Here is a 24,534-nt window from a genome sequence, read left to right as displayed (position 1 = left end):
CAGAAACGTTTTGTTGGACTCTCATTCAATGCTTTTCTAGTTTTAAAGGGCAGTCATTTCCTGAACACAATTCCTTTGTTCTCTTTCTCTCCCTCAGATACCTTGTATGTTGTTCCCTCAAAGATCAAACAATTTATATTACTTCCAATATGAACCTCTTCTCTATATACTTATTTCAGTCCTCCTACTTTTACTGTCTTTGTTCTTGTTAGTGTATCATATTTATACCACCTTTATAATAAGTACCTCAGAGACTATGATGTTAGGGTTCAAGTATGCTGGTTCCTCTACCTTTGACAGAAAAAATTACTTTGTTGAAATAATTTTTGCAAATCTTTTTCCATTTTCCTCCTGTTCATAATCCTCCTTACATTTTTATCCCTCAATGCCATCAGAGTAACTTTATAGTTTGACTTTCCTTAGTTGATATTTTGTCAAGCTTTGTTTAGACAGGTTTTATACTCCACTACTTCTCTCAACTTTATGAGACAATGGTTGTAATAATCTTCTTTCATACTCATCGGGAAGATTTTAGAGATGAGTTAATATTATAACCCAGTGGATTCTTTGGTAGCCATCTCATTCCATTTGAATAATAGATCAAATATTCCCTGACCAAGGTGCTCTCTGAACTCTTTTGGTCTTCTTGTGGCAATTAATTTGCACTGTTTAAACTTCTGGATGAAATTCTTATTCTGTGTTATTGTCATTTCCATTTCTCATTTTTTTTAATTTTTCCTAATTTCTTTAATAAGTAACATTTGTTTAATAAAAAGGGTGCTAAATGGCAGAGTGGGTAGAGGTCTAGACTTGGAAGTCAGAAAGGCTGAATTCAAATCCAGCTTCAGATGAACTTCCTAACTGTGTGATGCTAGACAACTATTTAAACTGTCTCAGTTTCCTCATCTGTAAAATGAAGATAATAATAGCCCCACCTCATAGTGTTGTTATGAGAATCAAATGAGGTAATAATTATAAAGTACATAACAAATCTTAGAGCACTATATAAATGTTAACTGTTTTTAAAGCCAAGGTCTGTATTTTCAACATTTATATTTTACTAGGGTTAGTTTTTGCCTATATATGTATAAAAAAACATTATTTTATTTAATTGAGCAAAAAATATTGGCGTATATTTTTCCAATAAGTTCTATATTATATAATGCATAAAATCTTTCCAATAAATTCTATATTACATAATGCATAAAATATATAACATGACAAAATTATTTAAGATTCCTTGAAAGATAACATATCTAACCCTGAACCATGACCTTGTAGTTTATCATATCAAATAAGGGGTAAAAACCTAACATATTCAAGAGCTCTATGATTTCATCCACATGGAAATTACTTCAGTTGGCTAATTCAGGACAGTAAATTGCTCAAGTTGAGAACTGAAATGAAAAGTGACCACTTGAAATGAAAAGTGACCACTGTCATCTACCAAACAACCAAAGGAAGTTTACTTTATCTTAGCATAGAAAGGATGTTCGACAAGGATGTAGCACCAAGGAAGTCAAGCACAGCTTCTTTGCCACTGTATTGGCCTTATTGGTTTGCCAGTCAAACCAGAGGGAGGAGTTCCTTTTGTACTTAAGTTACCAGGAAACTAACATCTATTTCTATTATAAAAGTAATTAAGCCTTTGTTCCCTGGACCTTACGTCTCAAGGATGATTTCAATAACTTTTAAGGAAAAACTAGTCTTGTTCACATGGATGATATTATTCTTATCATACCCTCTAATAAAGGAGGTCATAACAATCCATGCCTATCCTTGTGTGATCCAAAAAGCTTACCACAGAGGTTTGGTTTAATGTGCTGAAGGTAGCAATGGAGCAATCTGGTTGTTTGCCCCTAATCCCTTACTCTTGTCACATGAATAACACATTGCTCTATAAAATAGCCAATGTATTTTATGCCTGCTTTTCTTTAGAGTTTCTTACTGGTTATATGATTCAGACTGGGCATGCCTAGGCTCAGTGTGATAATCACAAAAACAGAAGCAAGATATTAATATTGAAAAGATGAGCCTTTGCTCACATGGAAAGTTAAAGTTTCTCAAAAATCTCTGCCATTTCTGGAAGATGGTAATAACCGCAACATTAATGGGGAAGTTAGGATAAGAAAAGGGTGTAATAGAGAAAATGATCTCTAGATTGTGAGATACCTTTAAAATAATCACTATGAAGCTGATAATATGGGAACAGATCACCAAAGAGAGATGATATTTGAATCCTTGAAATCATCAAGTGAGAGAATATAACAGAAAAGAGAAGAGGGCCTATGACAGAGACTGGGATACAATTCACAGTTAGTAGATATGACATGGATGATTAATCACAGACTATGAAGAAGACATCTAGGAGGAGAACTACATGAAAATGGTGTCATAAAAACACTAAGAGTGAGAAAATATTCTGGAGGTGATTAATAGTGTCAAATGCTACAGAAAGATCAATAAGGAGGACTGAAAAGAAGCTAGTAGATCTGGCAAATATGAGATCATTGATAAGATTGAAGAGACTGGTTTCAATTGAATAAAGAGTTTGGAATTCAGATTTCATAATGTTTAGAAGAGAATGAGAAGAAAATAAGTGGAGGCACCAATTATAGATTAATTTTTATAGAAATTTATATGAAAAGGGAAACAGATGTAGGATAAAACATAATAGGAATAGTAGAAATTAATAACTTCTCTGTTTTATTTTGGGGGGGTTCCCCACATGGGGGAGCCTGGGACACATTTTTAGGCATCAGATTTAGGAAATCAGCAAACATTAGGAATTAAAAAGAGTGAGGGAAGACTGTAGGAGAAATTTGCTGGATGGGATAGAAGGAGTGGGGACAAAGAGTTCATGTAAAGGGGCTGACCTTGGAGAGATAAAAGGCTATTTTTTTAACCCTTATCTAATTCTAAATATTAATTCCAAGGCAAAATAGCTGTAAGAGCTAGGCAATGGGGTTAAGTGACTTGCCCAGGGTCACATAGCTAGGAAGTGTTTGAAATCAGATTTGAACTCAGGACCTCTTATTTCCAAACTTGGTTCCTTTCCCAAAGAGTCACCTAGATGCCCTTGAGTATTTTTTTTAACCCTCACGTTCTGCCTTAGAATCAATACTATATGTTGGTTCCAAGGCAGAAGAGTGGTACGGTTTAGGTAATGGGGGTTAAGTGACTTGTTGGGCTATTTTATTTTAACAGAGACTAGAGATAAGGAAAATGAGGTAAAATGCCAAGGTATATGCCATTGGCATATGGAGTAGCAGAGTAGAAGGAACTAATGAAGAATAGTCTATTTTCTTAGTAAAGTATAATGCAAATTTCTCAATTGAGAGGAAGGGATAAAGGGACAATATAGGGCAAATGAGCATACACTAGAATATCAGGCTGAAAAAAAGATTCTTTCATTTATAGGAGGGATTTCAGTTGGTTTCCTTTAAATGAACTTCAGAGGAGCAGAGATTTAGAAGTCATCAAGTCTAACTCTTTTATTTTAGAGCCAAGCAAACCAAAGCTAAGAAGATAAAATGACAAGCCAAAGGTCTCAAAGTTATTAAATTGAAGAGCCAGGGTTTGAACTCAGCCTATCTGTCTCCAAACCTAGAATCTTTCATTGTAAAATGCAGCCTCTTAACTTTGACTCACACACAACTGTATATAAGACATCTATTCTTTATATGAGGGTTGACCCTTAAAGAAATGGTTGTTATAAATGCAATGAAGAGACAATTTACATAGATTTTTGTAAATGGTTGCTCCCATATCTGTCCATGAGCACTGATGAGATCTTTCATTGGCATTGTGTTAGGCACTGGCCATACAAACAAAAACAAACAAAAAATCTAACAGTTGTCCATCTTTAAGAATCGTACCTTCTACAAGTGGGAGACAAATACATATACATAATGAATTAACAAACTAAATAGATTATTTTGGGTAGGGAAGCACTAGCAGCTGGCAGATTTAAGGGTCACTATAGTCTCTATTGATCATTTTCAATGACCAAATGATAAGCATTGAACCCTCTGATAATGTAAGAAATTTTCCCCTGGATTTTGCCATCTGCCCTAAAACTGCTTCCATAAGACTTACAAGTTTCCTGAAGATGAACTTTCTTGTCACCCCAAAAAGAAGTTCAGTAAGTTCTGAGACTCTCACTCTTTCTCTTTGTATCCCTAGTACTTGTTACAGTGTTTGGCACAAAGAAAGCATTTAATAAATGCTTTTTTTTAAAGTTATTTATGTAGGAGGAAGTATATGATAAAAGCTAACATTTATATGGTACTTATGTGTCAGACACTATGCTAAGAATTTTGCAATTATCTCATCTGATCTTCACAATAACTGCAGATTATTAATTGTAGGTGCTAGCATCATTTGACAAATAAGGAAACTGACACAAACAGGAGTTAAGTGACATGCTCAAGGCAAAGAGTAAGTGTCAAGAGACTGGATCTGAACTCAGGACTTCTTGACTACAGACTTGGCACTCTATCCAATGTACCAACTATCAATGAAATCAAGGTAAAAATGGGTGTGTTTATGTATAAATATCCTCATAAATGAAACCTAAAACTTTTTTTGTGATTTTGAAATCAACATTAGCCAGGGTCAAGACCACAGTAGACGAAGCAGGTATTTGCCCTAGGAGAAGACATGCCAGGAAGCACAAAGGATAAATTGAAATACAATTTTTTATAAGTACACAGAGTACCTTACAAATCTCATAGTGTTATATAGATCTTATTTCTTTTTTATTGCTGTAAAAAAAAAATTCCAAGCTCTATGTCAACCATGGATTCATTTTGAGGTAAGTCAAGCTATATATGGCTCACAGTGAAGACTCAAAGTCTCCACTGGGCAATAACAGAGAAAGGATGCAAATTCAAAGTATGATGGCACACTTCTCAAATTCTACACATGGCAAATGAATGCTCTATCTTGGATTTGTTCCTAGCAACAGTGCCATTGAGAGGCATAAAAAAGCAAATACTCGTGGCTTATAGATTGACTCAGGCTGGTCTAACTGCAGTTTCCTAAGGCTTATTAAAGCCCTCTACAGTTTAGTCAGGCTGAGGAACACCCAATCAAGGAGCTAAGAGAGAACTTATATTTAAATCAGAACTACCCAGTGCCTAGTTTCCTGGGGAAGCTTCTTCCTTCCTTTCCCTTTAAGTGTATCCTAGAGGTGAAGGATTAATGCAAGACACAGTCTCTAAAAAGGGACTAACGAATGGAAGGGGATCTGCTACTCACCATCCGCAGTGTGCAAGAGCTTATGGCTTTTCAATGTGCCTTTTGACTTGAACTTCTTGCCACACATATCACACAGATGAGTTTTCTCAGTGCTATGCCTGTTCATATGAGCCTTGAGATTACTCTTGCTGCGAGTGGCATACTCACATAGTGAACATTTGAATGGTTTCACACCTATCCAGAGGAAAGGGGGGAAAAAAGGAAGTTAGTTTTTTAATTGTTTTGAGAAACGAAGCATGTAAGAATTACAAACTGAGGATATTCTGAAAATGTCTGGGAGAATAACAGAAAATTCCCCCACCAACTTCCTCCTCTAATGTATCTTTATGGCATCAAAGTGATCCTGGGCTCTCAAAGCCTTTGGCAATAAAGAATAATGTCTAACAGATCCTTTCAAGATGGAAAAACTTCATGGATAACAAATCATCCAGTCAGCAAGCATTTATTAAGTGCCTACTACATATATATTCACTAGCCAAGAACAGTCAGCTAAGTTTGGAGAAGCTCCACCCCAGAGATAACACACAACCAGGTGTTGAATTGCTGCTCATAATAACTCACTAAACCACTGAGGAAAGCACATGAGGAAAGAACGGGGGGGGGGGGGGGGGGGGCAGAGGAAGAATACGCATGGCCACACAATGATAAAATCCTAGTTATTTCTTAAGTACTAAAACAACATTAGTCATGATGTTCTCAATGGCATCTTAAGATATTTTTATTTCTGGTCATCTCATCCAACTAATTGATTTGAGGTTTCTAAAAAGGAGACTGATTCAATGGGTAAAAAGGAAGGCTCTTATGAAAAAAAAATCTTGATGACACAATATAAAATTATTCCAATGAAAACTAAAATGTGGATGCTTGTGGATGCTGAGAAGACTGTTGAAAGCTCTCTAGCAAGCTTAGACTTCAAAAGGCATACTCCGTACTTCAAAAGATGGAAGTAGAAAGCGGCAACCAAAGATGAAGTGGTATTGCCAAGAAGGCCATGGTTGAGTATCTATCTATCAATCAAAAGGTATTTAATAAATGTTGTGTGTTGTGTTGTGAATGAAGCAATCCCATCTTATGAGAAGTATATTCTAATGGAAGTAATAGAAGAGAAAGGACAGCATGAAATGAAGCTTGTAAAATGCAACTGAAAATGAATGAAAGGGAGCTTTTAAAAATTCTTTTAGATGGAAACAAAAAAGTAGACCTGCAGGTTTTAAGTCAGATGGGACAAAAGATAATGTTCCTACCAAACCTTTATTAGGCTTCTGTTTTCTCTACCAAGGTAACAAGAATGGTGGCTAACAAAAACAATAAAGAGGAAAGAGAAACCCATTGTAAGTGAACAAATGGGAAAGACAGAAGCCCTCAATGAGTTCAAGTCATCTGTATGAAATAAATCAAATTCCAACATACAGAAAGAACTAAAATACATGGTTGCTGATCTGCTATCAGTGAGCTGTGTGGAAATTCAGAGTAGGGTAAAGATATGAAAGAATCAGAAACAAATGTCCCAATTTTCAAAAAGGGGGAAAGGTTTTTGTAGAAGGGATTCATGCTTTAAGACAGGACTGAACAAGTGACAATAACGAGGTCCTTTCTAACATTTATAACTAAACTGTATAAAGAAGAAAGAGAAGTGACCTGGTTATACATCATTTAAATGAATCAGTAAGATTAAAAGTCAAAACTTTTGCTTAGGGGATTTCTCATTATGTGATCTGCAATTTAACAAAATTGGGAAGAGACCCAATAATAGTGTTTGCATTAGTAATGAGACAAGAAAAACCAGAATAAGAACAATATGGAAAAAGCAAAGCTGGTAAGATTACCAAAGATGTGGGATCCAAGTGAACTTAATTAAATTCATGAAAAGAGACATGACTGATAGAAAACAGAGCATAGGTTCTCAACCTGGGGGAAAACAGAGCATAGGTTCTCAACCTGGGTGTGGTGAGTTTTTTTTTTAGTATATTTTAATAATTGTATTTTATTACAATTGATTTCCATTATAATCCTATATATTTTATTTTATGAATTTAAAAATAGCATTCTGATAAGGGATCCATAGAATTCACAAGCCTGCCAAAGAAGTTAATAACACCCACAAAAAAATATTAAAAAGCCCCGAAAGAAAAAAAGTTCAAGGAACTTGAATATCAGCTGCTATTCTTTGACAAAGGCAAATTTCCACTATAAATTTTCTACATGATAATCAAAAATATAAACTATCACAGTAGATTGATAAAAATCAAGAATTTAAGTCAGTACTCCAAAAAGCCTTCTGTGGGATTCTTGTGGGTCACTGGAAATTCTATTTTTAAATTCTGAGGTGAAATATTTTTGAGGGCTGTAATTTTGTTGCTATCTTCCACCTGAACAAATCGCAACTCCTCCCCCAGAATTTCTAATTCTGAAAGAATGGAACCCATGTTTATCTTCAATAAGTAATCTATTCAATTAAATGGAATATTTATCATCATTTTAATAATTTTCAAATAATAATGTAGTATTCAATTTGTTCATCACTTTCATTCTTGTGCTGGTCATATATGTCCTCATTTCTATTATCTCACACTGACAAAATTCAAAGTCTTAAGAATTCCTTCTATAATAGCTCAAATAAGTGACCATCCAGCCTTTATTTAAAGACCTCTCAGGAAATCCTAAGATTGTCCATTTGCCTTTTAGATGGTCTGAATCATTAGGAAATTTTGCCTTGTATTAGATAAAAATCTGTATTTCAGCAACTTCTATCAACTACTTCTGGTTCTGCCTTATGGGATCAAGCATAACAGTTCTAATTCCTCTTCCCCTTAGTCATTTTCACTCTGTCCCTTTTTAATGCAAAGGCTTTTAGAGAAAACAGATGCAAAGTCAAAGTTAAGTTATGCTACCTTGCCTTTGTTATCTATCTATCTATCAATCATCATCATCACAATTCCATCTATCCCAAGTAGCAGTTCAATGCTTTCTTTAATGCTCTTCTTTTCCCCTATAGAGGTATTAAAAAAAAAAACTATTAGCATTTCTTGCCAGCCTCAACTCATTTTGAGCTTTCAGGTCAGAAGAAGAGTGGAGGGTTATATACAATTCCCCAGTGAAGGACACTGAGGAAACCACTCATAGAAGTGACATTAAAAATAGAAAGTTCTGTCAACTTTCCTAAAATATATAGCCAGGAAAGGACAGAAAGGTTCCCATGACTTGTCAAATCTAATTACTAATAATTATTTCTGGTGATTCATCCAGGGACAGATGTATGTATATACATATATATATATATATGTATATATATATATACATACATACATACATACATACACACACATATATATTACCAAAAGAAACACAGACAGTAGAGGTAAAGATTAGTAAAGAAATTAAGACTTCAAGAGTACAGCTGCTGTATTTGCCCCCATGGAATGGACTATTAAAATTTTGGACTATTAAAGTCCAAAAATTCAGAAGAGAAAAGAAAAGCTTAGAAAATCAGGCCCCACAATAAGAACATAGCGTCAAGAAACAGGATTTAATTTTCTAGACAACAGCCTAATATAAAAGAATGATAGGTTCCTGGCCAGGGATGAAGTGTATATAACAAGTACTGGTAGTATAGTATTTTCCTGGAGTCTTGTAAATCTTAATAGTGCTTTAAATTGCAAAGGAAGGGGAAAAAAGAAAACTGTCCATATGGTATCTACCCAAGTATGTACCATAGAGAGTAACAAAAAGATAGGAAAAAAAAGATGTTCAGTAATTTGTAAAATGTAAGAAAAAAGTTAGAAAGAAAACTGATAGCCTTAGACATCTATATGGAATAGGTGGTATAGTAGATATATTACTATATTTGGAATATGGAAAACCTGAGTTCAAAGTTTGCCTCAGAAGCTTAATATGACCCTGAGCAGCTCATACCATCATAGATCTAGAGATGAAGAGACATCAATGGCCATCTAGTCCAATCCCCTCATTTTTACAGATGAGGAAACTAGGACATAGGATAGTGATTGGTTATATGACTAGTGTTGGAAGTGGGATTTGAAATCAAGTTCTCTGATTTTAGTCAATGTTCTTCCCATATAACATATTGCCTTTAGAAAACTCAAACTAGCTGCTGAAAACAGATCAAATAAAAAGCCTCTAGATATTCAAAATAATGCTCTCTCAGTCTTATTCTTATATAGAGTCAGAAACTGTACCTGTTTCATAGGGTAGTTTTGAAGATCAAATTTAATAATATATGTAAAATAATAATTTAAAAGAAACATATTGTTATCATTATTATTGTGATGACCAAGGCCATGATTAAAGAATGAATAATAAGGTGAATTAAAGATCATTAGCCAAAGAGGTAAATTTGCCCTCACAGGAATCTTGAAGACATTCTGGAATGAGACCCATGTCTAAAATAAGGGTAAAAGGAGGTAGAAGAGGAACCATATATATAAAAATATCTACTCGTGAGATCAGAAAAGACTAACAATCAGCTGAACAACAACAAAAAACTCCACCTGAGGAAACCCAGGAACCTAAGGAGAGAACTGTCATGGACAACATCTGCAAGAAGTTTACCACAGGAAGAAATAAAAGCAATAGTGTTATTACTTTGATTCAGCAGGACAAATGGATAAAACAGATGATAAATTTGGGAAAGAGATCACCAATAGAGGCATTGTGGTGAATAATACAGTTAAAATGGGGAACTTTAATTATGCAGACATCTATTTGAGCTCTACCTGACAAAAACATAATAAATAAAAATGTCTTGGTCCTCATTAATAATAGTTTTATCCTTGAAAAGTTGGATAAAATGACATGGAGCATACACTTCTGGACCTAAATCTCACCAACCAGGAAAAAAGTATTTATTGAAGTAAAACATGATGGGAACTTTGGAGTAAAATAATCATTCTATCTTTGATTTTATACTATAAAAATAGAAGGAAACTAGGGATAGTCTAAAATAAAGCTGATATCCAGCAAGAGCTAATTTCAAAGTGTTCATAGTATTCTTTGACCTAAATCCTACAGCACAAGCTGGTGTACTCTCAAGAATGAAATTCCACAGGAAAAAAAATTTCCAACTAGGAGGAAATGAGAATTGCCTAAAGAGACCAATAAGGCTACACATGGAACTTACTAACAACTTCGATTTTAAAATGGAAAAAAAAAGAACAAATAACAGAGGATATATATAAAAATTGACTGATCCAAAAAGAGTTCGAGCCTTTCCTTTTGTGAATCCTTGCCTTCCATCTTAGAATCAATACTATGTATAGGTTCCAAGGCAGAAGCATGGTAGGGGATAGGCAATGGGTGTTAAGTGACTTGCCCAGACTCTCATAGGAAATATATGAGGTCAAATTTGAACCCAGGACCTCCCATCTCTAGGCCTGGCTCCCAATTCACTGAGCCACCTAGTTGCCCCTGTCCATGACTTTTTAAAACCTCTCTTACCAGTGGTTCTTTATATTATCCATTGTCTTGTCTATTGTTTCACTTCTTATAAGATCAGTATTGACTATGGCTCACACGTCATACCTAACAGAAGTGACAACAGTACTAACATGCTACTCTCTTGTACTGATTCTTAGCCCAAGGTTTATTGCTCTACTTATACTTCTTTCATAATTATAAATACCCAACCAAGTAGGATAGTTTAAGAAAGACATCTAAGAGAACTGACACAAAGAGACATCATCATACAAGGAAGGAGCTCAAAAATAATTAATTTTAAAATCCAATTTTTTGCTATATCTGCTAAGAACAGACCAATATACTTGGGTATTTCCATGTAATAGAAAGTTAACTCCACTGATTTGGGACTCTAGGGAGAATGAGAAAATTAATGGTGAAATAGTCATTGCATTAAAACAGCCCAGTTCAAATTCATTTGGTGAAAGCGGAGTACTGTTTAAGTTAAAGTCACATGGGCAACGAAGCATGCCCAAACATCATCCAAGTCTGAGTAACCACTTCACAAGTGGATGCCATGAATAACAGATGCACAGATAGAGACTTTTGAATGGTTCAATGCAAACATTACCAAGAATCAGTAGAAAAACAAACCAAAGAATATGCATTCTCCACAGCAGTTGAATAGTATTGTCTTGGTATATAAACAACAGCATAAAGTAGTTGGTAGAACAAATACTTCTTCTTCAAAGCCAAATAATTTGATGATACAATAATACTTATTCTCACAAACTCAGGAAACAAAATTTCCAATTTCTCTCCCTAAACACACATTCTATAAAGAAATGGAAAAGATAACGGTACTCAAAATGTTTTTCACACTCTAACTTTTTGTTATTTGTAAATCCATTGAGAATACATATTTATAATCAATCCATTTAACCAAGGTAAGCCATAGCCATTTAAAAGAGTTTCAATTTATTAACTCTCCTTGTTTCATTTTGGGAAATCTAAAAGGAATGCTAGTTATGAATCGAACAACTCCAGAAAATGTTGCAAATTAGAATATGTATACAGACATTCTTTTCTCTTTGCTTGTTGATTTCCTTAGGTACCATTAACTCATCAAGATGGTATATGCTGCTCTCAACAAAATGATTAAGGGGTGTCTATCTTTATTCTTTTAGTCTCTAAGGTTGTTACTTCTTCATACCCTTTTGCTGTCACACTAATATCTAATTAAGATAATTAAATAAACAAGCCAAGGAGTTGAAAAATATCAACTCAGGCATAATCTACTACTTTGCTGACCACAGTAGGCATAAAGACACATATTTATGAGGCACTGGAGAATTCCAAAAGACCTAAATCTCCAGGGACTTGATATTCATACTCCATCTATTTCAATGTCACCCTAATGAAGAATGTAAAGCTAAAAAACAAAGTTCATCATATATCAAAAGCACATAAAATTACCTTCATGAGCCCAAATATGACGTTGAAGATCTGATCCATTCTTCATAAAATAAAAGTCACAATATGGACACTTTACAGCTCTCTTTCCAATTAGTCCTTTGAGTTGAACCCTCCTGCCAAGAATCTCAGAGATAGTATTCATGGAGACCTCTAGAAAAAGAGAATAAAAGGTCTAAGCCTTAAGGAAACTTGTCTTAAGTTAGCTGTACATAAAGCATGGAGGCAGCTAGGTGGCTCAGTGGATACAGTGCTGGGCCTTGAGTCAGGAAGACCCGGATTCAAATGCAGCCTCAGACCCTAAATGGATATGTGATCCTGGACAAGTCACTGAACCTCTGTTTGCCTAAATCCACTGAAGAAGGAAATGGCAAACCACTTCAGTATCTTTGCCAAGAAAACCTGATGGACAGCATCATTGTGTTCTGGTCCAAGGGGTCACAAAGATTCAGGCACAACTGAACAACAGCAAATAAAATATAACAAAATGTGCCTTGATCAATTTTGGTTCAGATCCTTTGGCTATATAAAGTGGTTTTCATTAATTTTATTCCAAGGAATGTTATAGTTGAAAAGGTCACAAGTGTACTGACATGGCATTTATATAAAATTTGTCCAGGTATATGTGTTGATGAATGTACCTACACAGGATAACATGCTTAAGTTCCATTTATATTTGGTTAAAGGTTTTTGTTTTTATTATTATTATTATTGTTATTAATATTATTGTTATTATTATTAATCTCCCTTCAAGTTCTCACTTCTTTGTTTTTCAGTTCATTTCTTTCCTGTTCACTTACTAGCAATAATCTAGGCTTCTAGCACGATGATAGAAAACTAGTGCCAGATGGCAAATGGTGTCTATTCTACATTTTGAAGACAAGTACATTAAAAGATTGTTGGTATACATATCAAGTAAACCTTCAAACTAATTATCACATTGGGACTGTTGTGGTATAGAGGAAAGACTAATAGTTTTTAAATGAAAAGAAAAAGGTTTGAGCTCAGACTCTGATACTTAAGAGTTGTGTGACCTTGAAAAGATCCCCTAAATTGCTAATTCTCTCTTCCTCCTCAATTTATCTTGAATTTATTTACAATATCTAGATAAATGCTATACTTCCTTCCCCCAGGAAAATATAATATCTTTGAGGACAGGAACTCTTTGAGGTTTTTTTAGTTTGTTTTTCTGGGATTTTTGTTCCTCTAGCCCCAGAAATTAGCTAGGTGCTTTGTAGAATGAATGAATGAAGATGATATAGGACAATAGTTTAATCTTACCTTTCCAGAAGTACCAGAATGAAGAATACCTTATCAATACTTATAATTAAGAGATCCTTAAGTACTGATGAGTACATAATCTAATTTCTAAAGCAATACCTAGTAATAAAATTCTCTTCCCCATTACAGAAAACCTAACCACTTAGAGAAAGAAAACTAGGTCAAAGTTTAAGATAAAATACTAAACTCTGGAAAAATGGAGATTACACTGAAGTCTGGGCTCCATATTACAATGACTGGCATAGCAGTTCTGGCCCTCTATAAATAGATATTTTCTAAGTCAGAGGTTTTTAACATTTTTGCGTGTTGCGCAGTTACTTGTAGCAGCCTGGTGAAGCCTATGGGTCCCTTCTCAAATTAATGCTTTAAAATGTATAAAATAAAATAACTAGGTATATATTTATATATATATATATATGTATTATATATGCACATATACACATATATAGTGTTTTGTATACTATAAAGTGCTATAGGTAGAGAGATATAATTATATGTGTGTGTGTATATATGTAATATATATATATGTGTGTGTATGTATATATAGCACTTCAGTTTACATATGTGCTTGTGTGTGTGTGTGTGTTTGTGAAAAGAGAGGAAAAATCTATTAAGGAAATTGGCTTTCCCTCACTTCATTTCGCTTGGAATAGTCAGTAAGCAATGCTATGTTTTACAAAACAAATCAATGCTTCTCAAATATGATTCCTTTAATCACCATTCTCTGAAGTGAAAATTATCCCTCTCTCCCTTATATTTCTTCTGAACAGCTTTTACTCACCTGGATGGTTTGTCTTGATGTGTGATTTTATTAACCTATCTTCTGAAAATGACTTTTGGCACACTGGGCAAGAGTAATTCCTTTTGTCCTTAAGTGGAAAAAGACATAATCAGTTAACAACACTAAAAGATATAAACATGAGCTCTGAAAATCAGATATCTCAACAAATCTACAATTAAGAAGCTCTGATGTAAATCTCTGTTTAAGATAACAACTAGAATGATTGTTTAGAGACAACTTTTGAATATTTTGCAGCCTTTCTGAATTATCTTGAGTTCTTCCTCCTCCTGTCTACTGAGATCCCCCTTTAGGGCCATGTTACCACTCATTAGTAGTTTCAACACAGAAAGTTTAAAAAGGAGACAGGATTAAATGAATGCCAGAGGATTTCACTACTTTCCAACAGCTCTTACAACCCAGAGTTAGGTGGGAGAAGAGAGGTTTAAAATATAACAAACTAATGTAGCTCTATTTGTGGATTTCATTCATAAATGATTGCTCTGATGCCCTACTCCCAATCCTTTAGGAAAGACAATTAAAATTAAGGACTAGCAGTAATAGAAAACCACAATCGAATAACACGAAAGTTTAGACTCAGCATTGGAAGAGATCTCAAGATGAATTAGTTCCACCATTCACCAAGACATTAATTTCATCTATGATATCACCAAGAAGCAGTGATCTAACTTTCAGATCTACTTACAATGATAAAGATTTCACAACCTTCCTGAATTAACCCATTTCATTTTGGGGCACCTTTGGCTTCTAGGAAGTTTCCCCTTATAATCAGTTCAAATCTGCTTCCTTGTACATGGTGATCAAGATATATGATGAGTAGAAAATACATGTATCTTGATGTATTTTAATTTGTATCATATTTTTAAATTATCATTGATTTCTTAATAGCCCAATCCAATTACCTTTTCTCAGAGTTATTTCCATAAGATGTTTGTCACTTTCTTAATTCTTATCCTTTTTTATCTCTCTGCAGCATCTAAATGCTCTCCTCTCAGGATTCTTCTTACCCATTTTCTCTCAATTCAGCTCCTTGTTGTCTAACTCCTACTTAATCTCCTTTGTGGCTCCTCTATTATCCTATTTTTTAAACACTGATACACTCCAAGGATCTAACCTGAGCTCTCTTCGGTTCTCTTTCTACACTCTCTGGGAGATCTCATCAAATGCATGAATTTCAATTATCATCTCTATTCAAATGACTCCAGAACTTTACATCCAGCCCTAATATTTTTCTTGAGCTCCAATACTGAATCAACAACTGCCTGAAAGTCATAACACACTGTACTCAACATGTTCAATATATAATTTACTATCTTCCCCTCCTTTCTCCAGCCTTACCTCTCTGCCTACACTTCTTGTTTCTGTGAAAGGCATCATTACCTTCCCATTCTCCCAGGTTCACAATCCCTCCCAGACTCTTTACTCTTTCACTTTCAACATATCCAATCAGTTGCTAAGCCTTATAATTCCTACTTGACATGTCCCATCTCATAGTCTGTCAGTCAACAAGAATTTATGTAGTTACTGTGTCCCATGACTAAACACTGGAGATATGAAGAAAGGGAAAGAACGGTCCCTGCCCTTAAACTGCTTAGATTCTAATGAGAGAAACAATATATAAATAACTAGATAAATATAAGCATATATATATGCATATGTACATATATATTAGGAAGAGGAAAGAGAAAGGCCTTCAAAGGTGAGATATGAACTGAGCCTTGAAAGAAAGTGAGGAGGTTATTTTGAAAATCCAGGCTAGAGAGTGGCAGCTGTGTGAGTTGAGAAAAAGGGGACAAACATGATGTGAAGAGAGAAACTACAATATTTGACAAGGAATCAGTTCTCTCCACTCTTGAAGACACCACCATAGTCCCAAACTCTTATCACCTAGATTTTTTCAGTATCTTCCAAAGAGGTCTCCCTTCCACAAATCTTTATCCATTCTAATACATCTTCCAATAATCTTTCTAAAGCACAGGACACACCATCAAGAAATTTCATGGCTCTTTGTAACATGAAGGGGGAAACAGAAACTCTTGTGCTTTTAATAGTTAAACATTCTTCAACACTGGACTCCAAATGTATCTTTCCAAACTTCTGGGTCCATTCCATACTCTCCCTCACAGTTTTCAGTTTAGTCAGACTGGTATTTTTGCTATTTTTCATTCATATTCCATCTCTCATCCTTTTTGTTGCACAGCTTGAATTTCCTTCCCTCTTCTTCTTCCCTCTGCTTCTTAAAATACTATTTATTTAAAAGCTCAGGATTAAGCTTTTCCTCATATAGAAAGCTCTTCTGGATTCCCTCCAGTGACTCCCTCTGGAAATTATCACACATTTATTTTCTATATATTTTATAGATACTTTCAGGTGTAAAGGATGTTTCCCCCAGTAGACTGTAAGCTAAGTTCCTTGAAGGATGTTTTCATTTTTGTCTTTGTATCTTTAACACCTAACAGTGCCTGGCACAAAGTGATTAATAAATGCTATCTGATTGTTTCAGAATATTTCAACTTTTAAATGAAACCTCAAACTAAAGGGAGAAAAGAATACATGTTCATATTAGTAAAAACTACAAGAGGCATTGATTACAAGAGATTGTTATCTCCCTTATATATCCCAAAATCCTTTTCAAAATGAAAGCCTTTTTTTTCCTCCTCTCAGACATTTACTAATGAGAAATTTCTGAGTACTCAGATTTATTATCTTTGAGTCTCCTCCATTTGATAGCACCTATCTCAGAAGAGAACCCCCTTCAGTGTCTGTCTGTCAATTGCCCAAGCCTATATAGTCTTGAATCTTTTCAAGTTGTTTGTCCAAGTCAACCCTGAAGACTTTTTCTCAGGTCACATCATTAGTTCAGTGCTTTTAAGCAATTTCCTGTCACTATCCTTCTGGGTTCTTGTTACTGAGTCAGTCCTTCAGAGTAACCCCATCACTTTTAGCACCAGCTCGTCAGAATTGCTGTTCTAAACTCTATTTCAGAATTCACCTGGGGCACTCAATTGGCATTGTGGAGGAGGAGGCGCATCCCATTGTTCTGGAGTTCACTATGCCCTTGTCATTCATATTGACAAGAGGTATTCTGAAGGGCTTTGATCAGGTTTACAACAGTATCTCCCTCACAGACTCAGTGATTTGATTTTTTTCCTCTCTGATACTCTGAAAGCAATTTATCCCATAGCTTATCAGGGTCTTTTATTTTCTTGATGCATTTCTCAGAAGGGCACAGAAAGTAGGCAAAGAGGTCTGGGAGACAAAGCCACTTTGGTGGAATCTCTGAATTCATTTACTCGTGTTTCAAAAGCTTGGTCTAGATAGAAGAAATGAAAACCTAAATTGACATATACCTTTAAAGTGATTGTTAAAAGAATTCCTCAGGAAAGTAGAAAGTGTGAAACTAACCCTGTTATAAAAATGTCCATCCTTTACAGAGGGTACATCAGGAAGACTAAGAAGTGATCTGAAATTTTTTTAAGGAACTGAAGTATCAGCATGAGCAGCAGTGTGGTGTGGGGACAAGACTGAGAGTAAAGAACTGAGAAGTCAAGGAAAAGAGAGAGGCCTTGCTCTTTGCCCTCAGGCTATTTGCTTAGTCTTCTGTAACATATGTCTAGCAACCTCAAAATTAATATGACATTCAAACTCAACGGTCCCTCATGCTCACAGACAGTGAGTAAATACTACACATTCCCCACCAAAAAAAAAAATGAACAATGTATGCAACTAGAGCAAATATAATTATCCCTATAAAAGGCTTAAATACAAAAGGTAAAAAAGGAATGGAAATTGTATGAACTTGATGCTCATAACTAAATTAGAGTGACATTTGGGCAGCTAAGAGGCACGGTGGATAAAGTGCCAGATTCCTCTTCCTGAATTCAAATCTGGCCTCAGATACTTGATGGCTTGTAACACTGGGTAAGATACTTAACCCGAATGCCTCAGTTTCCTCATCTGTACAATGAGCTGGAGAAAGAAATGGCAAACTACTTTGGTACCTTTGCCAAGAAAACTCCAAATGGAGTCACAAATTGCTGGATATGATGGAAACAATGGAACAACAACAGCAGAAGTGATGAGGTCCCAAATATTCTGATTCTCTAAACCTTGTCAGAAAATATTAACAGAGATTTCAAATACTTAAAGTTCATTTCTAATAATAATTTTTTCTTTATTTATCCAACATGAATTTTGATTACTATCATAGGCTCAACCTAGCTCGAAATTAGTCAGCAGCTAAGCAAAATTCTCTCTAGGAATCTCTGAATGGAAACAATTCTGTCTTGTTATTTTATCCTCTTTCAGGCCAAACATAAAGTTTTCCTTAAAAAGCAGATTATTTTTATTTTTGGGTAACCACAACTAGATGACTTTTTAAATTTCCTAGCAATTTTATTTTTTAATTTTCTTTTTAAAATATCCTGAACAAGTTAACTTAACATTTCTTGATTCTGACTTGTTCCTCTTTAAAATGGGAATAATACTACCTATACTAATTAAATCATAGGGCTACAGTGGAAAGAATTTTGTAAACCTTATAGCACTACATGAATGATATATCTAGATACTGGAGAAAAAGATGGACAGGTAGACAGATTTGGATATGTCTTAATTATTTACTACTTCTATACCCATGCATGAAGATAATACTGAGATATTCATATGTAACAAAACACTGTCCAAAGTAGACAACAGGTTCTAATTTGTCAAGAAAAAAAGAATTGCTTCATCACAACATGCATGTGGTCCTGGGTTACTAAAGCAAGGCCATGCTAGTAGAGCACATGTTCTGAGAGACTTTATGAAGTGGCAGAAAGGCTTAGGATAGGTCCACTGACCAGCCTAGCTTCAGGGCAGAAAGTTTCATCTAGAGTAAGTCATGACAACTATGTATAACTGTAAAAAAGGTAACTCCAGGAAAGTGAAAGTTCCTTGAAGGCAATAACTATTTTTCATTTTGTCTTAACACAGTGACTTACGTAATAAAGGTGCTTAATATATTCTTATTGGGGTGAATTGTGTTAAAATCTATGCTTCTAAATTTAATTGATGAAATCATAGGTGCTTAAAGTAATCAACAAGGAACTGTTTTGAACAAATATCCCTAAATATGTATAAAATATAAAAGATCTCAAAATGAGATTTCTTTGAGAATATAAGCATGTTCATATGCATACAAATATGTGAAAGAATGCATATACATATATTGAGATTACATACACATATATTTATATATATACATATAAAAAACTTTCACAACATACCTTTCAGGTGTATGCATGTATGTATGTGTATGTGTATGTGTATGTATATATATATATATATGTATATGTATATTATGAAATTTTTCATTAAAGGCATCATTCATTTTAATTATCACTACTCTCTTCACCTTCTTCCCTTTAATTCACATCCTCTTATCAAAGATTTAGTGTTAGATCACATTAATTCTTTTAAAGTCAGACTTGGGGAGGAAAAGTATAAACTCTATCAAAAGTCAATATAATATATAATCTCTTTATACCATTCTACATGTAGCTTATTCTACACATCAATCCCTCTATGTTTTTGTGATAGTAACTCCTCACTCTCACACAGTGCTTTAAGGATTTCAAAGCACTGAGCCCATCACAATTCCCTCCAAGAAACAGAATGGAAATAAATTTTGCTTATGAAGAAACTGATAGGTAGATTCAATGACTTTCCCATAGCCTTAAAGCTGGGAAGTTACAAACACAAAATTGGACCAAAATTCTCTGACAAAAAAGTCAGCATGTTTTTACCACATCCTCATTCTTGAGTACTAACATTGTACATACATGTGAATGAGAATCATATAGGATGAAGTGCCCAGCGGTATTATGCAGCTGACTACTACAAGGCACACCCACATAGAGAAGATAAGTTTTATGATTATCATTCCTTCTGTATCCCAAAATAAGATCATTAGGTCCTTGAGAACAAGAACAATGTTTTCTATTTCTTTTTTAATCTGCTCTCCAGAAAAAGAGATAAAAGGCAGGTCTAAGTGATTAACCAAAACCCCATGATATTAAAAGATGCAGAGGAAGGCTTCTACTGCATTGAGTGGATCCTTTAAAGAAAATTTAAGGAAGATAAAGAAAGAATCTCAGTAAATGAGGGAGTTGCAGTCTTATATTAGGTGAAGGAATAATTCGAAACAATCAAATCATAGATCCACCCAAGTACAAAAGTCCCCTCCAAAGAATCTCATTCTGCCTGAAAATTGAGTCACTCTATGAAATTCTGTTGGCTGATGGCTGACTGCCTTTCTTAATTCCATACTCAAGTGAACTTGTTGAAAGATACAGAAATAGAAGCAGGCTCAAAATCACAGGATCAATAAGGATGAAGTTATTGGAGTTCCAAATATAAGCCTGAGGAGAAATTGCAGAATCTGGGGGGGAGGGGGGGTGTTTGTGTGTGTTCATATGCACATACAAGTGTTGCATATTGTCTCTTCTCTCAGAATGTAATGGTATGGACTTGAATGTGGCATGGACATGTTTTGCTTTTCTTTGAAACCCCAGCACCTATTGAGTATTTTAAAATCCCTTTGCCTTTAATATTCATAGAAATCTATTTGTTGTAGGTAGGAGCTATATGTAAACCCAAGGAGTTTAGGAATGAGAGGTAACCTTCCAGATAAATTATCTACTGACATCCCACATTTTTAAATACAGAAACTGAACTTCATTTGAAATAATTTATTTACAGGAAGTAAAGAGAAAAACCAGATCTAATCATTGGTTTACATAGACTGTAGAAGTTTCAAAGCACTTTTTCCTAAGATATTTCATTTACCTTCACATAACTATGAGACAGGTAAGACAAGTATAATTTTTAACTCGTGGAGAAGGAAACTGAGACTCAAAGAGGCTAGATGGGTCCAAAGTCACAAAATAAAATAATATATTCACAATTTTAAAAATTCACAGATCTGGAAAGAATCTCGGAGACCATCTACTATAACCTATACTAGGAAAATAATACAGTCTATACTGCTAAAATGTAGTACTCCAGACTTTTCTTTAAAAATTTTATAGAAGAGAAAACCAGTACTTCCCAAGCAATTCCAATATAAATAGTTTGGATTGTTAAGAAATATTTCCTAATATAAAATCTAAACTTATCTTTCTGCAACTTCTAATCAAAACTCAGCTTAAGTACTATTTTGCACTTGAAGCTTTTCCTGTTTTGGCCCCATAACAGCTAAAATCTTCCCTCCAGAAACAATTTTGTATTCATTTTATATGTATTCTGAATAATTGGGGCAGCTAAGTGGCACAGTAGATGGAGTGCCAAACCTGGAGTCAGAAATATAGGAGTTCAAATCTAGCCTCAGACACTAGTTGTGTGATCCTGGTCAAGTCACTTAACCCTGTTTGCCTCAGTGCCCACATCTTGTAAAATGAGCTAGACGAAAAAATGGCAAACCATTCCAGTATCTTTGCAAAAAAGTCCCAAATGAAGCCATGGAGTTGGACACAACTGAAATGAATGAACAACAACATTCTTTATATTTTTACATATGTACATAACACCATTTCACCAAATCTGAGTTTGAAGGGCCCAAAGAGGCCATCTAGTCTAACTCATACATTATGTTTCATCTATTATTAAAATAAGCTCCTTGAAGGGAGGAACTACACTTTCATTTTTCTATCTGCAGCACTTGGCACAGTTGCTGGCACTCAGTGAGTACTCAAAACATGTTAAAGGAAGAATCCTATCCAGAGCAAACCCAATAAAAGGTCATTAAACATCTGCTTGAAGTCCTCTGGCAAGGAGAGACCCAACACCACAAAAGGCAGTCCATTCTGCTGGTTCTTTTCCACTTCTATCTTCTGCTTTCAAAATCTATTCCTTCTTCCATTTGACACTCCTTCAGATTCTTGACAATGTATACTGAATCCCGTTAAATCTTTTCTCTAAGTTAAACTCTCCTAAATCCTTTAAATGCAAGAACTCCTTTCACTCTCTTAGTCAGTCCCTTCCTCCTTCTAAATTCTCTCCAGCTTCTAAATTATCTTCCTGAAACAGAGCATCCAGAACTGATTTCTGCTCCATTCCAAAGTTCTGTTTTGACCAAGGCAGACCAAAGTTGTTTGACATCTCTCTTCTTATATTATTTTAATTTTTATATTTTAGGATGTAATGTTACATTTTAAAGATAGCCTTGTTTACTTTGCATATATTGTGCATATTCTCATATTTTCCCACATCAATAAATGTGCTTACATGTGTGTGTTTCAATTCTTAAAAATACACAACACATACATATTTTGTTTCCACTAATACAACAGAAGCCTCTTAAAAGTGGGGGCTAATTTTACTTTGATCTTTGTATTCTCTAATTCCTAGCACAAGGTATAGTCTATGGTAGATAGTTAAGAAATGTTTATTGACTGATTTCTTTAAGTTTTCAGTTCTGCTATCACAAAGTTTTGTATAGCAGGTTCATTATTTTTATTTCTTCTTTATTTAACTATGAAGTCACCTTCATTTTTCATTTTGTCAACTTAATTTTCCTTTTTTAAGTTATGTTACCAATGGTGCTAGTCTTTCAAAAAGCAGTTTAGCTTCAGTTCTCTAATCCCTTTGTTTTCCATATTTTCTATTCCTCTTTCAATTTAAAAGAAAAAGAATACTCTCTAATGCTCTCCTAAAACTTTTCCTTCAAAGAATAGATGATAAACTTATGAACCATGCTCTGCAGTAGTTGTTGAATATACAAACACAAAAATGAGTTAGTACTTGCGCTTCAAGGACCTTACATTCTACTAGAATTTGGAGTCTTTCACCTTATATTTCTTTGATTTCAAGAAAGCATGTTTTGGAATCACAAATAAAAATTAGGAAATGAATTATCATCTGAACTCATTTCTCAACTAACATATCAACAATAGTTCACATTAACATAGTTTTACCCATATTATTTCAATGTTAATTAATATTATAATTTTCCACTTAAGTACTCATCCAGTGTCTCATCAAGTCATGAAACTTATTCTAGGGTCTTTTAAGCCATGCTAGTGAAATGTAAGCTCTGGGAGGTTCTACCAAGCTGAAAGGACTTCAAGTCCAAATCTAGTGCCTCCAGTTACCTAGCTAATAATGTCCAGAATAGGGTGGTCATTTAATAAATGTTTGTTGATTGCTTAACTATATGCTTGTCATCTGAGGGCCACAACTGGCTAAGCTCAAAGAGGAATATTCACAAATTTTTAAACTAATTTTATTTCCATTTTAATTCACATTTAATTTAATTTTTAAGTACAACCACTCTCAACTTTCAAAGACTAATTATTAATTTATAGAGGATTTGCAATCTGCATTAGTCAAAAGAGTATGTACAATAAGCAAATTACAGATGCTTAGAGTATGTTGAAACATTATAAGACTATCTCATTTGATCTCCCCAGGCTTCCATGAGGTTGATAGTATAGGTACACCATTTGATAGATGATACTCAAGGTCAAAGGGCTTAAGTGACTTACCCAAATTTATATTCGCCTGGGTTCCTACCTCCAAGTTCATGATGATTTGATTCCCCTAATAATGTGATTTCTTTATGAAATCAAATGACTGGGGTCTCAATTTACCCATTTATAAAACACAAAAAGTTGACTGGGCCTGAGGACATCTCCCTCTCCCACCCCCCGCCGCAGGTCAGGGTCACTATTTAGGTGACCAAAGTTACTGTAATTAGCAAAAATGTAGAACAAAACTCTGACTCCAACTTTTGTTAGTCACAAAATAATAGAATGTCACAAGTGAAATGTCCAATTATGATTCAAAAGGTATATTATACTGTTACAACTCTACAAAATTAGGAAGAAACGTCTGGGTCAACATGGCTACCGAGTAGAAGAACTCTTCTTCTCCTCTCCACTGATCAAGGCAAAGTGCCTCAAATACATAAAACCAAAATCAAATGAGCAAAGAAGTTCCAAGGTAGGGCACAACACAGAAGGTAGGCAAAGTTAGGGCATTTCTATGCTAAAAGTGGGGGGAAATTTCCCCTACCAAGGGGAGAGCTCATCACCCCTTCACCTACCTTTCCAGAGTCCCAGCGAGCACGGGACAAACTTCTAGAAGGGACTGGCTGAGGTCAGCCAGACTTACCCCCTAAGTGAAACTAGACTCAGAACCCTGGGAGGCGAAGGAAAGGTTAAAATAGGCTGTGGAGCTGGGGGAAAGGGGGCGGCTGACAGCAAAATGCTGCAGAGAGCCAAAAAAAGCCCTCAGGCTAAAAACTCTCCAACTCTCACCACAGAGAC

At 34.8% G+C, this 24,534-nt stretch overlaps 1 protein-coding gene across 2 annotated transcripts in view; it reads right to left on the bottom strand.

Moving 5' to 3' along the window:
- ZFAT (zinc finger and AT-hook domain containing) overlaps nt 1-24,534 on the bottom strand; it is a 318,710-nt gene that overhangs the window by 120,552 nt on the left and 173,624 nt on the right. For both annotated transcript variants that reach the window (XM_007488369.2, XM_007488367.2), the window contains 3 exons: nt 14,210-14,297; nt 12,151-12,300; nt 5,263-5,436 (listed from right to left, as the gene is read on the bottom strand). In XM_007488369.2, the coding sequence (XP_007488431.1) occupies nt 5,263-5,436; nt 12,151-12,300; nt 14,210-14,297 (412 nt within the window). The remainder of the gene's footprint in view (nt 1-5,262; nt 5,437-12,150; nt 12,301-14,209; nt 14,298-24,534) is intronic.

The sequence above is a fragment of the Monodelphis domestica genome, chromosome 3 (assembly GCF_027887165.1).
Source record: "Monodelphis domestica isolate mMonDom1 chromosome 3, mMonDom1.pri, whole genome shotgun sequence".
Lineage (NCBI taxonomy): Eukaryota > Metazoa > Chordata > Mammalia > Didelphimorphia > Didelphidae > Monodelphis > Monodelphis domestica.
The sequence above is the reverse complement of the archived record's forward strand: the minus strand, read 5'-3'. Positions and strand labels throughout refer to the sequence as shown.